This window comes from Rhincodon typus, chromosome 22 (assembly GCF_021869965.1).
Source record: "Rhincodon typus isolate 14 chromosome 22, sRhiTyp1.1, whole genome shotgun sequence".
In the NCBI taxonomy this organism is placed as follows: domain Eukaryota; kingdom Metazoa; phylum Chordata; class Chondrichthyes; order Orectolobiformes; family Rhincodontidae; genus Rhincodon; species Rhincodon typus.
This window is the reverse complement of record NC_063353.1, coordinates 33727866-33745656: the sequence shown is the minus strand read 5'-3', so window position 1 is coordinate 33745656 and position 17791 is coordinate 33727866. Positions and strand designations below refer to the sequence as shown.

Below are 17791 nucleotides of genomic sequence, written 5' to 3'. Positions count from 1 at the left end.
GCATAACTAGGGCCCATGGCCACCTGTCTGACCTGAAGAAAATGAGAGGAGTTAAAAGAGAAGTTGTTGAGGGTGAGGATGAACTCAGCCAAGCGGAGGAGGGTGGGGGTGAGTGGGGACAGTTGAGGCCTTCAGGAAGAAGTGGAGAGCCCTGAGTAAAGAGGAGGTGGCTGGAGGCTGCAAACTGGAAATTCTGAAACTGGCGTAACACGTCAGAGGAATCATGGGTGTACGTGCACAGGGACTGGACCAGGGAGAAAAGACTGAGTCAAAGTAGAAAGAGATGAGTTCTGTGGGGCAGGACCAGACTGAAACAATGGGTCTGCCCAGACAGTCCTGTTTGTGGATTTTTGGAAGGAGGTAGAAGCGAACTGTGTGGGGCTGGGACTATCAGCTTAGAAGCAGTGGGGGGAAGATACTCAGGTGAAATGAGATCAATGACCATTGTAGATACAATGGCCTGATGTACCATAGTGGGGTCATGGTCCAGGGGAAGATAGGAGGAGGCATCTGAGAGCTGGTGCTCAGTCTCTGCAATGTAAAGGTCAGTACGCCAGACTACAACAGCACCATCCTTATCAGCAGGCTTAATAACAAAGTCAGGGTTGGATCTAAGTGCATGGAGTCAGTTTGGAGGGAGATAGGTTGGATTGGATGAGGGGAGCAGAGAAATTGAGGTGACCAATGTCATGTTGATAGTTCTCAATGAACAGATCAAGTGCGGGTAAAAGGCCAGAGGGAGGGGTCCAGGTAGAGGGAGAGTGTTGGAGCTGGGCGAAGGGATCTGTGGGACGGGGAGAGGACTCGTTTCCAAAGAATTGGGCATGGAGGCGAAGATGACAGAAGAAGAGTTCGATGTCATGTTGTGCCCAAAATTCATTAATGTGGGGACAAAGAGGGATAAAGCTGAAGCCTTTGCTGAGTACAGAACGTTCAGGATCAGAAAGCGAAAGGTTTGGAGGAATGCTAAATACCAACAGGAAGTGGGATTGGGGCAGGGGATTGAGTCAGAGGGAAGTGGAGGGGACGAAGGTTCCAGAGGGCCATGGGTATCCGTGAGTTTTTGTATCTTGTGGGACTTGATGCCTGAAAGGAAAAGAAAAAGTTTCTTGTTAGCACGATGAATGGGCCAGAGGATGAATTGGTTCAACCCTGAGCCAATGTGATGTGATGCTGTTGCAGAGAAAGGTCGAGAGTGTGCATGTGTCGCTGCATGGCACTGAATGTGGATCTCAGGATGCAGTGAGAGCCGTTGTCTGTGGAACGTTGAACATCACAGAGATACCTGTGATCCTGGGAGGATTCAAAACTTGGATTAAACCTTAAGAACCGAAAGAACTGCAGATGCTGTAAATCAGGAACAAAAACAAAGTTGCTGGAAAAGCTCAGCAGGTCTGGCAGCATCTGTGAAGAAAACATCTGAGGTTCTGAGGAAGGGTCATCGGACCTGAAACGTTAACTCTGATTTTTTCTTCACAGATGCTGCCAGAACTGCTGAGCTTTTCCAGCAACTTCTGTTTTTGATCCATTCAGCCTTTCTTGATTTGTCTACATTACAGACAATTCCTGCAAGGGATTGGAAGGAGTGTTTAACTAGTGTTAAATGTTGAATCTCCTATGCTTCTGTGTGGATTCACTGAACTGTCTTGGCAGTTTTCTTCCCTTCTTCCCTGCAGTCTGATTGCTAGGTTGATTTGGCAGTTTTCTCTCAGTGGCCCAATTCTGACTTCAAAGTAGTTCGCTCTTATTCACTGCTGCTAGGCTTCTCCTCATGTTTTGTTTTGCCAGTTACCATTGTTTTTTTTTCTGGGTTTGTTTACTCTTGTCATCATGTAGGAATATAATTAACAGCTTCCAGAAGCTTGAGACATCCAAAGTCTGAACACAAACTATTAACATTAATTATGAAAAAAACTATATACACAAACATGGTAGACTGGGACTTTGCTGGTGCTTTCAGACCCATATAATCTGACATCACGATGACATAACTCCTTATGCGTATGGTATGTATCTGTTGTTAGAGCATTGGTATCATTAACCCTTTACATCTTTATCAAGTCTTTATTCCCATCTACTATTTACAAATACTTGTTCATGTGTAACTGGGGAACGTGGAAGCTGACTGTTTTCAGATCATGTCTCTAAGCAGCAGTATTTCAGCTTTGCCCGTTTTAATTGAGGTTGCAACAATGTTAGTTGATTACCTTTCTCATTTTCTCCTGTCAGTCACCTCTCCTTCCAGTCCTGCTGTGTTTAAATCTAACACTACTGCATGTTCCCATCTGATCTAGGGCTTTCCTATCAACTGTCCATATTCAACATTCAACTGACTACATGTCCTCTCATGTTCCGCAACAGATGTTCACAATATTTCACTCCCTTCTCAGCTGCTTTCTTTGATGGGAACAAGCATTCATTGAATACTTTCAACTCAACCAATTATGAGGAAATATGAAGAAATTTTGCTATCTCTTCTGCTGAATGTTTGTAGTGCTTTGTAGTATTTCTGATTTCCAGTAGCTTTTTTGCTTCTTGCTCATGAATATAGCAAGAAACAGAACTTTCACCTGTGGCTTACAAAGTGCAGCGTCACAAGTTATTAACAAGTTACGTACCACAGTGCTTCCTATGCTTGAGTCTGTATTCTCATGTGCGGCCAGAAACTTAACTGAACTAGCCTCATAAATACTGACGCTATAAAGAACATGAATAACATACCTCCTGTGTTCCCAGAGCCTATCCACTCTCTATCTGTCGAGTCAGGAGTATGATGGAATACTTTTCGCTTACTTGAATAAGTGCAGTTCCAAAAGATTCACAAAACTATCCAGAACAAAGCGGCCTACTAAACTGGCATCCTATCCAACACCTCAAACATCCACACCTACACTGACAACATTGGCACTAGTGCACACCATCTGCAAGATGCATTGCGGCAACTTGCTAAACCTGTTTCAATGAAATTTTCCAAACCTCTGCCATCTTGAAGGACAAGGATAGCAGATACCTCCATTTGCAAGTTCCCCACTAAGCGACATACAATTCTGACATGGAACTATACCTCTGTACTTCACTGTCACTGATTCAAAATACTGGAACTTCCTAGCAGGTCTTTGGGCACCCTTCATTAAATGGCCTGTGGTAGTTCAAGGAGGCAGCTTACCATCTTCTTTTGAAAGACAATTAGGGACGGGCAAGAGTCACCCATATCCATTAGCCTTTTTTTTTAGAAAAGATGCTGTTTCAACACTTGCAGGATGATGTGAGCCATAAGAAGTCTATTGAAATATGTTCCAATATGAAGTTGATTAAAGGAATGTACATAAGGAATAGAAAAATAAGAATAGAATCTACAATTTTAAAAGGAGGGGATGAATTATACTCACTCAGAGATAGTAAGAACTACCAATGCTGGAGTCAGAGATAACACAGTGTGGAGCTGGAGGAACACAGCAGGCCAGGCAGCATCAGAGGAGCAGGAAAACTGACGTTTCAGGTTGGGACCCTTCTTCAGACATGAATTATACTGTTTGCCCACTGATGATTCCTTTCCTTACCAAATCTGTTTTATCTTCAAAATTGATTCACTCATGCTATTTTATGAGAAATCAGTTTGTATGGTAAAGAAAATTAAAGACCAAAACAAAGAAGACTTCGTAACAAAGTTAACTATTCCTTCCTTAACGTCGTATTTTTTGAAACTTCCTGAAAGAGCATTTCTGATCAGAAGTTTCTTTATTTCTTAGACTTTTGATGTGAATCTTGTGGTTAATTTGTTCTCTCTGCTATCTGGCCTATTGATATTATTTTAATAATAGCATGTCAAAACCCTGGAATTTTCTCCCTAAAGCATTGTAGGTCTACCAACAGCCCATGGACTGTAGCAGATCAAGAAGGCAGCTCAGCACCACCTTCTCGAGGGCAGCTAAGGACGGACAACAAGTGCAGGCCCAGACAGAAACGTCCACATACTATGAATAAATTTTTTAAAAATGTTACCACTGGGACGGGAGAAATGCACTGATAGTCAAACCCCCTTACTGCATGAGTCACACCGCTAGTATAAATGTTTGGATTCAAACACCCAAATTGGCCAGTTGTTTCCTTTTTGGTACCACTATCCAAAATAAAAGTTCTGAAGGAATCATTAGATTCAAAACATTAACTCAGTTTTCTCTCCACAAATGCTACCAGGTCTGTTGAGTTTCCCAATGCATTTTCTGTGTTTATGTAAAAGAAACTTTCACTGGGTTTCTTTAATGAACTAATAATTAATCTATTTATTACAAATCAATATTCATTAATAATAAGTGGCAAAACTAATTAGCATCTAAATGATAATCTTTCAGCCTCTTGCTTAAGAGTCTATCCACCTCTGCCTTAAAGATATTCAAGGATTCTGCTTGCACTTTTTAGAGAGAGTGCCAAAGACTCGTGAACCGCTATGAGAAAATATTTCACCTATACTCTGTTTTAAATGAGTGACACCTGATTTTTGAACAGTGACCCTGGTTCTAGATTCCCTCATAAGTGGAATCATCCTCCCCACAACCACCCTGTCAAGACCTTCAGGATTTTGTTTCCCTTATGTCACCTTTTACTCATCAGATATTCAGTGGACACAAGCGTAGCCTGTCGAACCTTTCCCAATAAGACAATCTGCCCATTCCAAGTATTAATCTAGTAAATCTTCTGTAAACTGCTTTCAATCAATTCACATCATTTCATACAATGCAATAGACAAACTGCAGATATGCTATGTTGAAAAGGGCAAAATTATTGGCCAATATAAGAACATAGCATTAGAATTTAATGAATTCTCATGGTCTATTGAATTTCTTGTTGGCAAATATGAATTACTGATAGCTGTAGGCTGATCTTCCAAGCAACTTTGGATGGAAATAAGTCTGGTTCCAAATCTTTGCAAAATGATCATTGTTCTGTTTCTCAGGGTGTACAAAGTAGTTAAAATACTGAGATGTGGAAACTTTATTGCGTTCCAAATTATTTCAACCAAGAGGGAGAGAGACTTGCCTTTGCTGCAAGGTTTAGAAGCTTTCTTCCTTCTGGCTCCATTTTTTAAAAAAACACAGTCAAGGCCAGAAAGAGTTGTCAGGCAACCAACAGCACAGAATTCCACATCTCATTTTCTCTTTCAAAACCAGGTTTTCCAGCAATTAAGGGCAACAAAGTCCATCTCATATCTCCCTAGAGGGTTCTGAACAGGAGTCACTTGACCCAAAACATTAACTCTGCTTTCTCTCCACAGATGCTGCCAGTCTTGCTGAGCTTTTATAACAATTTCTGTTTTTGTCTCCCTAAGGGGTTTGCTTAGCTGTTTGTTTCCAAAATCACTTAGTTTTCTGTAATTAGGAAGTGGTTCACAGCTTCCATTAAGTTGTTGACCTCATTCCTTGATAAAACCCTATTTAATCAAGGAAGTATCCAAACAGTTCAACATCTTCCCAGTTTTCACATTGTCCATAAATATAGGAATGTAGTCCCTGTGCATAACATGCACTGACGGCTGACAAATGGGAGTAATGAACATTAGGTTTTGGTCATATCTATAGCTACAGGTTTTAAACATTCATATTGTTTGTTTTGTTACTTTTCTCTTGCTTAAGGCTGATCTCGAGATTGGGAGCAAATTACTGAAGATGCTGGAATCTGTACTGAAAGCAAAAAAAATGCTGGAAATCACTGTGGGTCATGCAGTATCCATGGAGAGAGAGCAAGCTAACATTTCAATCTGTAACTCACTCAGAGATAGTAAGAACTGCCCATGCTGGAGTCAGAGATAACACAGCGTGGAGCTGGAGGAATATAGCAGTCCAGGCAGCATCAGAGGAGCAGGAAAGCTGACTTTCGGGCTGGGACCCTTCTTCAGTCCTTCAGTTCTCCAGTCCCGATCTGAAGCATCAGCTTTCCTGCTCCTCTGATGCTGCCTAGCCTGCTGTGTTCCTCCAGCTCCACACTGTGTTGTTTCAATCTATAAGACTCTTCACATCACGATCTGAAGATTTCTGCCCACCAATTCAATTCAATTATTGCAGGCTTGTCTGTTTAATTAGCCGTGGAAAATGAAGGGTTACAGGGTTGTAGTGGGTCTGGGTGGCTTGCTCTTCAGAGGGTCACTTTGGACTCAATGAGCCGAATGGCCATATTCCAACCTGTATGAGTTCTATGGATTCTATGAACTGATAAAGTACATGGGGTCTTTGTGAAAAGATTTATACTTCACATTTTAATGGCTGTCCACATTAAACACTTTTTCTAAAAATGTAGTTCTCCACAAAATAAAATCTGAAAATATTGAAAATACATGCAGTCAGGCAATATCTGCGGAGAAAAATATAATTAATTTTTCAGGTCAGTGTCCTTTCATCAGTATTGGAAAAGATTGGAACTATATTAGGTTTCAAGCAAGAAGGGATGGCATGATGGAGAGAAGAATGAAATGAAAGGTCTGTGTTACAGTGGAAGGTAAGAAAATTTAGGTGACAAAAGGGATGATAATGCAAGGCCAAAGAAACTTTTTCTCCACAGATTCTGCCTGACCTGCTGGATATTTCCTTTAGTTGCTACTTGGGATTTCTTGTGCTTTGCTTTTGAATGAACTATCTACTGCATTACTGTATTCTGAATGCCTTCAATGCAATAAGTCAAGCAGAACCTGTTAAGAAAAAAATGGATTTTCACATCCACAGCCCAGCTGTGCCACTACTGTGTAAATGATCACAAAGGAGCATCAGGGGAAAACTGCTACACTTAACAACGACCACAAACAATTTGACTAGTGTTTACTTTCTGAATAGGGACTTCTGATTTAGTCTTGAGCGAATTATTTGGCAACAGTCTTGAAAAGAAAATGGCCAGATCTATAAGCAACAAGATGTACAAAGAACAAAGAACAATACAGCACAGAAACAGGCCCCTCCGCCCTCCAAGCCTGCGCCGATAATATAAAAAGAACTCCGGATGCTGGAAATCAGAAATTGCCGGGAAAACTCAGCAGACCTGTCAGCATCTGTGGAGAGAAAGCAGAGTTAACGTTTCAGGTCCAGTGACCCTGCTTCAGAATAGGATGTAATAATTCCGTGTCCATGCTGAAGATTCTAAATTCACAAGAAGAAATTGGCTATGTACTGCCACAGGTTCTGAAATATCTTCGCCGTAGCTCTCCAACTCCTTTAAGTTGCTGCTTACTTGCAATAATTGTCCATAGGTACAGTACTTTCTTAGCTGCAACGTCGTTCGGGAGGTTTTGAGACCTGTAAATTGCTACATAAGTGCAAGATATTTAAAAGCGAATTCTTTGGCCAATGTTTCTGTCATCTGCTGTCTCGTTACGTGGATTCGAGTCAAATGTTATTTGATAACGTCTGCGACAATTTAATGGCGCTACATAAATGAACGTTTCGATTCAGTGATATGTGTGGCTTAGAAGTTCATATTCACGCCCACGACCGCGGGAGCTGTTAGAATTCAGCACCACGAGAATGTGGACAGCTCCCAGTTCCGATATCTCCTTCCCATCTGTTCTCAATGGCGGGGGGTGAGCATTGCTGCCGGGCAAAACTCGAGCTCAGGGGGTTATTTGCAAAGAAATTGTGGAAAAGATAAAATAATTCTCTTCTCCTTTACACACCGTGACGTGTTAATGCCCCCTCCCCTTCGCTTTATCTGCAACATCCCTCTGCACAAGTCAGTGCGAGAAGCTGGATGCAGCCGGAACCGAATTAGTTTGCATTGCGGTTATGTAGGCTCCAGAAACAACCTACCGCTGTCTGCGACAAAAAAAGAGACCCAGAACATTAGTTTTCGACACAAGCCAGTGGCCCAAGTACACGGAGCAGCCGGTCCCGGGACACCGCGGTGATGCAGCCACGTTAGTACAGGGACCAGGTGCTCCGCAGTGCTGTTTGGTCCTTCGCATAATATGTTATTTATAACAGATGCCGGTATATTTTCACATTTGTGCCATTTAGTAAAAAGTAGCCCATTATTTTTCCCACCATCGAAGGTCCTGTGAAGAGACCGGATTGCGGCTTCTCCCTGAATTGCAAGCTTTGATATTGTTTGTGCTCTCTCTCTCCTCCCATCAATTGCAAAGCCTCTTGTGTCCTTGGGTTATTTTTTGCGTCAGAAGATGGCGGATCCCACAGAGATGTTTTCTCTGTCAACCTTCCATTCTCTCTCCCCTCCAGGCTGCAGGTAAGAATAGATTTTAAATATTTTTTACATGTATTAATATCCATGTGGTTTTTACTTCTTCTCACTACTGTGCTGTATTTAAGCACTAAATCTAATATTGTTTCCTATAAATCAAGAGCTAAACCCAGGCACAATACACTGCTGAATATTGTGATTTTACAAAATCATTCCATGTTAAATTTGATGAAGGATTGCCAGCAGGGCTTAAAAAAAGGTCGTCTTGTTAGAGGATGTCTCAAAGATTTAAATATCACAGACCACGACCGAGACTGTTAAAGGGCAGCCAGTGTTGGGCCTGGCGGATTGTCAACGCTATTCATGTATATTTCTAAAGTATAGTGACTTGTTCCAGAGCCTGTTACGCGGTTATTGCGGTCTATTTTGAAAGTAGAATCTCATTTTTATTAATTTGTATTATTTATTTATATTTCATTTCATATTGAAATGTAATTATTCCCTTTCCCGTCTCTCTCTTTCTCACACACACCCATCTCCACAACACAACTGCATACGCGTATAACTTGACACACCCATACATACAAGCGTATGCACAGTTACACAAGCCCATGCACAGACACTCGCCATCATCCACCCAACCAGCTGCATATCACAACTTGCATTTATACAGTGCCTTTCAGTACCAGCAGATATCTCATACCCTCGCAGCTAATTAAGGTGGTATTTAATGTGGTAAAAAAATACCCCAAGACATGTTACCAAACAAAATTTGACACAAGCTATAGATGGAAATATTAGAATGGATTACCAAGTGGTTAGTCAAAGAGGTCAGTTTTAATGAGCACCTTGAAATGAAGGAGACAATAGATGCAATTAAGGGAAAACTAAATAAATGCAGGAGGCAGAAAGGTACAGAGGTTACCCTGCTTGGGTTAGCTAAAGGTGGCTCAGAGGAGGCATATGTGAATCATAAACACTGGCATGGAACAACTCAGCCAATGGCCTGTTTCTGTGTCTTGCATTCCATGTAACATCTGAGAAACCTTGCCAGGAGTGTTACAAACCATGTAATAAGATATTAGGACAGCTGACCAAAATGTAATTAGGTTTTGAGTAACATCTTAAAGGAAAACAGTGTGGTAGAAAGGTAGAGGAGATGTTCAGAGAAGAAATTCTAGAGTTTAGGGCAAGGCAACTGATGGCACAACCACCAATGGAGGACTGATGGAAAACAGAGATGTGCAAGAGGCCAGAATTGAAGAGTGTAAGGATCTTGAAGGATTTCACAGCTGCAAGAACCCATAGATATAGTAAGAGGTAAGATCATAAAGGAGTTTGAACACCAGGATGTGAATTTTAAAATGAGGATGTTGTTGCACTGAGTACCATTGATGACTTGTGTTAGATGAATAAGGTGTTAGATGAATAGAAATTGATAACTTGGGATATGTGAAGTATATTTCTGACGAACTCAAGTATATTTTGAATATTAGATTAGTCAAGATGGTGACATCATTGGCAGAGGTGAGGGTTTCAGTTCAGATGAGCAGAAAGAGCTATTACACACAGGTGATGTTTTGAAGATATAAGCAGGCAGTCTTAGTGATGGATATTGGCTAATTTATAGACTGAGTATGTTTCACCTGCAGAAAGTTTGTAACTAATGAGATCTCCAAACAGTTTGGAAAGTGAGAGCTATCCTCATTGAAATTAATAAAATTCTCAGATGGTTGGATAAAATGAAGAAATGCCATTGTGGCAAAGGTTTCAGTATGGTCTTATTGAATAATGGAGCAAACTTAGTGGATGTAATGTCCTGCTCATATTTCTACTTTCTTAAGCTCAGCTCAGGGTCAAATAGGATAACAATATTGCGAAAAACCAGAAGAACTGCGGATGCTGGAAATCAGGAACAAAATCATAAATTGCTTGAAAATTGCAGAAGGTCTGGCAGCATCTATGGAGAGAAAGCAGAATTAACGTTTCAGATCCAATGACCCTTCTTCAGAACTTTGGGTCACTGAGTTCAAAAGGCTGCTGTAATCCCAAGTGGAAAATGAGGTGTTGTTCTTTAGCTTGTGCTGAGCTTCACTGGAGCGCTGCAGCAAGTCCAAAACCAAGATATTGGCCACGGAACACGGTGGTATGTTGAAGTGGCAGGCAACTGGAATCTCAGGGTCATTTTTTTCCGTCATAATGTAAAAGTTCTGCAAAGAGGTTGCCCAGTTATTGCTTCGTCTCTTCAGTGTGGAGGAGACCACACTGTGAGCAGTGAATACAGTAGATTAGATTGAACAAAGTGCAGGTAAATCATTGCTTCACCTGAAGGTGTGTCTGGGGCCTTGGACAGTGAGGAAGATGGAAGTAAATGGACAGGTTATGTTGGAAGGTACTATGGAGTGTGGGGATATGTTAACAGTGGAGGAGGAGTATACCAAAGTGTACCAGAGATAATGGTCCCTGCAGAAAGCTGACAAGAGAAGTGACAGGAGGGGAATATGCCATATGAGATCCTGCAGGAGATGGTGGAAATGACAGCTAATAATCCTTGGATATGGATGCTGATGGGATAATAGGAGAGGACGAGGGAGACCCATTCGCTGTTGTGAGAGAAAAGAAAGCAGGTTTGCAGGCTCCAGCTGCCTCCTGTTTACCATGGACATGCAGTCCCTTTACACAACCAACCCCCACAACCCCCATCACGATGGCCTCAGTGCTCTCCACTCTTTCTTGGGAAAGAAGCTTAAACCATCCCCATCTACCACCACCTTCCCCTGCATGGCCGAACTTGTCCTATGTTTGAACAACTTCTCCTTTAACTTCTCCCACTTTCTTTAGGTCAAAGGTGTGGCCATGGGTATTTGCATGCCCCAGTTATGTGTGTGTCTTTTTGGGGTATGTGGAACTTTCCTTGTTCCAGTCCTACTGTGGCCCCCACCCACAACTATTTCTGCAGTACATCAATGATGCCATCGGTGCTGCTTCCCTCACTTGTCCAAAATTATCTATTTATCTATTTAAATTCAAGTTTATCGATTTCACTTCCAATTTCTACCCCATTCTCACCTTCACCTGTTCCATCTCTGACTCCTCTCTTCCCTTCTTTGGCATCTCTGTTTCCATATCTGAGGATAAGCTGGCCATCAATATCCACTGCAAACCAACTGACTCCCACAGTTACCTTGACTATACATCCTCACACTCTGCTTTCTGTAAAAACTATATTCTGTTCTCCCAGTTCCTCCATCTCCATCATATCTGTTCCGATGATGCCGACTTTGACAAAGTGGCCTTTGAAATATCCACATTCTTCCTCAACCAATGATTCCTCACCACTGTGGTTGGCAGGGCCCTCAGCTGGGTCGGACCCATCTCCTGCACTTTGGCCCTCACCCCAGTCTCCCCTCCCATAATAATGATAAGGTCCCCCTTGTCCTCACCTACCATCTCACAAGTATCAACATCCAAAGGATTATTAGCCACCATTTCTGCCATTTCCGGTGGGATTTCACCACCAGACACACAATCCCCTCCCTTCCTTGTCAGCCTTCCGCAGGGACTGTTCCCTCTCATACACCTTGGCCCACTCCTCATCCACTCCCAACATCCCACATCCACACAACCCAATGGCACCTTTCCAGATAATTGCCTGAGGTGTTAAGACCTACCCACTTACTTCCTCCCTCCTCACTATTCAAAGTCCCAGACACACCTTCTGGGTGAACCAGCAATATACTTGCGCTTATTCAATCTTATCGACTATATTTGCTGCTCACAATGTGGTCTCCTCAACATTGGGGAGACAAGACGCAAACTGGGCGACTTCTTTGCAGAATTCCTACCTTCTGTCTGCAAAAATGACCGAGAGCTTTTCAACACACTACTGTGTTCCCCGGCCAACATCTTTGTCTCGGGATTGCTACAGTGCTCCAGCGAAGCTCAGCGCAAGCTGGAAGAACAGCACTTCCTTTTCGACTTGAGAGCCCTGCAGCCTTGTGGACTTTAATATTAAATTCAACAATTTTAGGGCTTGTGCACCTTCTCCCACTTCCTTACCCCTACCACCACACACAAGTCCCCATTATCACATGGGCTGCTGCCACAAACAACTGATTGTCAGCCACTAATGATCTCCACGAGCAGTATTGATTCTCCCAGACTGACATTTACCCATCCCTTTGTCTGCCTAACTGTTGTTCTCTCTCTTTGGTCTCCAATTTCACCCATTGTTTACCCCTCTCCCCGTCCCCCACCCCATTTATGTCCCCCCAACGCAGGACTTTAAAGCTTTAATCTGATTCATTGGTTGTGGGATTGCTTAACTTGTTTATGAATTGCTAATCTCATTTGTTTAGAATACAATGTGGTCCCATGTTGTAGCTTCACTAGATGTTTTTAGGAATGCCCTGGTGCTGCTGTTTTAAGAACATAAGAACATAGGAAACAGGAACAGGAATAGGCCATCTGGCCCATCGAGCCTGCTCCGTCATTCAATAAGATCATGGCTGATCTTTTCATGGACTCAGCTCCGTTTACCTGCCCGCTCACCATAATCCTTAACTCCTTTACTGTTCAAAAATCTATCTTTGTCTTAAAAACATTCAACAAGGCAGCCTTAATGACTTCACTGGGCAGGGAATTGCACTGATTCATAACCCTTTGGGTGAAGAAGTTCCTCCTCAACTTATGTTGTGCAGTACTCCACATTGAAATCATCAGTGGAGTTTGTGGCAGTGACTGAAGACATTAAGGCTGAAGACTCCCTAACATTAATAATGGAAATTTCAGATAGCACACTGAAGATGAGAAAGACACAGGACAAATCAGAGGCAGAGGAGATTGTCAAGAGGAGTAATGCTTAAGTAAAATTGGCCAATAAAAATGGTCAGCACAACGCAGAATTTGACATATTTTTGGATGAAAATAAAATGCTGTGGATGCTGGAAATTTGAAACAAAAGGAAATCATTAGAGAAACACAGCAAGTCAGGCAGCATTTATAGAAAGATTAACTCTGTTTCTCTTTCAAGTCCAATGTGACTCTTCTTCAGACAGATGACAATGTTGATGATGGCCAGCATGTAAAATGAGAAAAGGAGGGGATCAAGAAAATATGCTCGGAGAACATCAAAGTTAATGTACAGAAGCAGGACAAGAGGGGTTTCTGGGGAAAACTGCTTAGAAAGAAATGGATCCAGACATTGGGAGCCCCACCAGCTGGACAAGACAAAAATATTGGAGGAGAGTGATGTGGTTAGTTATATCAAACATGCCATTTACATGTATGCATATATTTGGATCAATACACACCTGGATACACTCAGAAATGCCATCTATCTGCACATATACAACACCATACAAACATCTTCATAGTCCTCCCCTATTCCCCACATACATATGTACACATCTGTGGACCCTTCTATCTACACACTTTGAAATAAATATTTCCATATCATGTATATACACATGTATACCCATAATGATACCCAGCACATTTACTTTTGCCACTGATGCATTCATAACCGAATACAAGCAGATGCCTAACTATACCTTCATTCATTTTTCCACAAACTCATTGATACACATCTGTGCGCCACTCTATATACCTGTGCCTCCAAGTGTACACATTCATTCCCACTCATATGTTCTCTCTAAACCTTCATGTTCACGAAGTCAGACACATGTACAAACCTCCAGCTACTTCTCCGTGTTTTTCTCTCTGTTGAAGTCAACAGGCTACCACACTGCTATCGCCTATTTTACACAAAGCAACCCTTACACAGACAAAAAGTTATAAATACACTCATGCATACATAAGAATCTGTCTCCCATCCATTAGCTTTACTGGAAGTGCTGGCACTTTCATTAGCTGAAGGATGGAAATTCATTCACTCAGCTTCCCGTCAGTACAATACTTGGGTATGGTACTCTGGGAATCTCAGTTCTCCTGTCCCAAACACGCTTCAACTTCTCTGAGATAATCCCTTTGTTTTATTCTCAATTCCTATCAGACACTGTCACTTTATTCTGAGAACTGTTACTGTAGACAGGAAGCCATAATCTAGCATAAGAACACAAATGCTGAAAATACTCAGCAGATCAGGTAGCTTCAGTGTACAGAAACAAGTTAATATTTCAAGTTATGATCTTTCATCAGAACTGCAGCAAGATAGAAATTTAAAGTAGTCATTTTTGAGCAAGTGAAAAGTGGAGGCAAGGCATAAAGAACAAAAGAATAAGTCTGTAATAGAGTGGTGAGCCGGAGAGACTAAGCTAAATGAGGTTTTGTGGTACAAAAGCCAAAGGGAGTGATAATGCAGCAGGGCTCCTGATCTGTTTGTTGAGTGGAGCAGGTGTGAAAGAGTGAGCGCACAGAATGGAGAAGGGAATTTCAACAGGAGCATGTGAACAAGTGTGTATCAGGAAATGAAGCCTTCTACAGCAAAACTGTGATGATACAAACAGCAAATTTTGCTGTCAGGGAGTCAGAAATACAAGGAGCTATTTCGTAGAGATGTCTCAGTGAGGATTTGGTATAAAGAACTGAAGAGAGACACTCTGATCTAGGGTGGAAATTAATATGTGCTGTACAGAGAGACTCTCACTAACCATTACTTTTAGAAAGTGGGTATTCGAATGCAGGAAATCCCTTTTACAGAGGCAGTATTAAAGAACCCCTTTGAAATCGTGTGCTAGAATGTGTTGTGCATTGTTACAATTGTTTGGGTGTGAAATAGGCATACTTACACCATTTCTGGTTGTGCACCCCATGTGCACAGTTGGGTCAATGAGAAATTCTTTGCACCAATCTATTGGTCACAGTGAACAACCATATCACACCCTAATTAACATGCAGAAAGGGCCAAGGCCTGGATCTTGACTGTGTTTGAAAGTGTTAAATGAGCAATAGCAAATTGGAAGCCAGTTTTACACTTCTCCTTGTTTTTCTTTCTGTTGAGGTCAACAGGCTACCACATTGCTGTCACCTGTTTTACACAATTGCACAGAGGCAAGATCTAATCCTTCATTCATTATATGTGTTAGTGAAAGACTTAAAGTCTGTTGAAGGACCCCAATTGGAAATTGCTTTCTAATGGCTGGAGCCAGCTTCACTCAGGATTCTTCTGTGTTTCCTGAGACCACCAAATGAAAGTATCTTATGTTAAAACTGAAATTAAAATCATCTCTGGGTCAGGGAGAAGGGTCCAGAAGAATGGAGATATGATCACCCCTCACCCCATGTCCCACCTCTTCACCACAGATCTCCACAATCCTCAGGATTGTGCTCCTTCCCTGCTCTCCCAATGCCTTGGTCATTTTGTTTTTGGCCGCCAAGGGAAAAATAGCTCAAATACAACATCTGAACAAGCCCAGGATCTTGTTTGGGCCTAGTCTGTGTTCTTTGGGTTTGGGCTGGTCAGATAGTATTTGATCTGTCGTACTTGTATCACTGTTGCAATGAAAATTTTTCCGTTTGGAGATGTCAGCTCTGTACACTATTGTATCTACTAGAGAAATGCAAGGAGCTGCAGTATTCTGGATGTGAGTTATTGTAAACAGGACATAAACATAATCTGTCTTTGTTCCTGTCAACAGTGGTCATCCTCCTCTCCAACCTTGCATACTTGCTCTGAGAGTGTTTGATGAGACAGTGCAGAGCAAACGTTATGCTGTATTTAGCTGTGCTGGGAGTTTTTGATGGGGACTATGGAAAGTGAGCATCACTCTGAATTTAACCCATTCTGTACCTATGCTGTGAGTGTTAAATGGTAGGAGGTATATAATTCCCAACGTTGACATGCCTTAGCCTCATATCATGTAAAAATACTTTGAATGGTGTGGAATCTGACATTTCAAATTTTTGCCCAGGCCAACAAAGTGGAAAGAATTTTCAGTATTATTATCTTGAAATCTTTAATCTTCCAATCAAATTACCCATGGACAGTGTACCCAAATTAGAGAATAAAAACAAAATGATGAATAATTGGTGTGAGGAATCCTCTCAAGTATTTCATTTGCTGTTCATAACTCTCCCTTGCCCGCCTCCCCACCTTTAGCAATTTTTAATGATCTTCTGTACAAACTAGTTTTGAGTGAATTGTCTACCTCAACTGCCAAATAAACAGTTTCTAATTTCTGATCATTTAGAAAATTCCGATTTACCTTTTAGTAGGTCCAAAGACAATGGCCTCACACTTCTCCACTTTGAACTTAATTTGCCATAGTTTGCCTACTCAGATAGTCTGTCAACGTCCCTGTGCAACTTCCTATTCACACCTAAACAACTTATTGTACTTCCTAAATCAGTGCCATCTGCAAACTTTCATTTGTTGTCCAAATCATTGATAAAATGTGAAAAGCTAAAATCCGTGTTTCAATCATTGAAGAACAGTACTCATTATATTTTGCAAATATTCTTTAGCCATGGAAAGAAATGCAAAGGAAAAAAGAAATGTCAGTTCAGCAGGAATAGAACTGAGAAAGTCTTGGTCTTAGAAATTAGATTTTAGGTGTATGTGCATCAACAGGAGTTGAAATGGAACCAGACAGTAGAAATCTGCAATATCTCAGGGATTCTCTGGGGAATTCTGCCCCTTGTGCTCCATTACCTAGGCAGTAAACTCTTGGCCTTTTGACATGGTTAGGGGGGATTGCATTTGTAGGCTCCATTGTGGGTCAGAAAAAGAATCAAACGTGAAACATTGCAAAGGAACCGGGTCAGAGGCTGCATTAGACCCGCTGGATCCTCTTTTATCACTGGAGGAGATCTGGGACTCCCATATTTGGAATGAGAGTAAATCATACTTGCAACTCTAGAAGCTTCAAACCTGAGAAATATTGTGCTAGGATGTCAAGATAAAAGTTCCGCTCAGAATTTTATTTCTTGCTGTTAAGATAGAATCACCTGGCGAAACGAGACCTCACTTGGTTTTCCAAGTTTAAACTCCAGAGCAGGGAAGGAGAATGATGTAATATGTTTATGAAGAGCTCATCTGCTTAAATCCTGAGTGCAGCACCAGGCAGGTTTGGTTTTCTTGACTGTTTTTGTTCTTCTATGACTTTAGTTCCCAAAGGCCTCTGAGTCATCTTGAGACCATGGTTTCCCAGAGCAATGACTGTCCTCTCACACATTCAGCTGGATCTCAGTGGTAGAAATCTTGCCTCTGAGTCACAAGATTCTCAGTTCAGATGCAATTCTATGGCTTGAGCAAAAGCATCATGACAGACAGACGTTCTGTCCATTGGATGGGCCATTAAACTGAGACCCCAATGGCCTGTTTGGGTAGATGTTAAAGATTCTATGGCACTGTTTCAAAAAGGAGTAGGCAAGTTATCCCAGATAACAAGGTGCAGAGCTGGATGAACACAGCAGGCCAAGCAGCATCAGAGGAGCAGGAAAGCTGATGTTTCGGGCCTAGATCCTTCTTCAGAAATATGGGAGGGAAAGGGGGTTCTGAAATAAATAGGGAGAGAGGGGGAGGCAGATAGAAGATGGATAGAGGAGACGATAGGTGGAGAGGAGACAGACAGATCAAAGAGGCAGGGATGGAGCCAGTAAAGATGAGTGTAGGTGGGGAGTTAGGGAGGGGATAGGTCAGTCCAGGGGGAACGGA

General features: G+C 41.8%; 1 protein-coding gene across 1 annotated transcript in view; it reads left to right on the top strand.

The window, feature by feature from the left end:
• Positions 1–836: 836 nt before the first annotated feature.
• mapk8ip2 (mitogen-activated protein kinase 8 interacting protein 2) overlaps positions 837–17791 on the top strand; it is a 69059-nt gene continuing 52104 nt past the window's right edge. The window contains exons 1-2 of the mRNA XM_048609982.1: positions 837–953; positions 7770–7894. Of these exons, the coding sequence (XP_048465939.1) occupies positions 837–953; positions 7770–7894 (242 nt within the window). The remainder of the gene's footprint in view (positions 954–7769; positions 7895–17791) is intronic.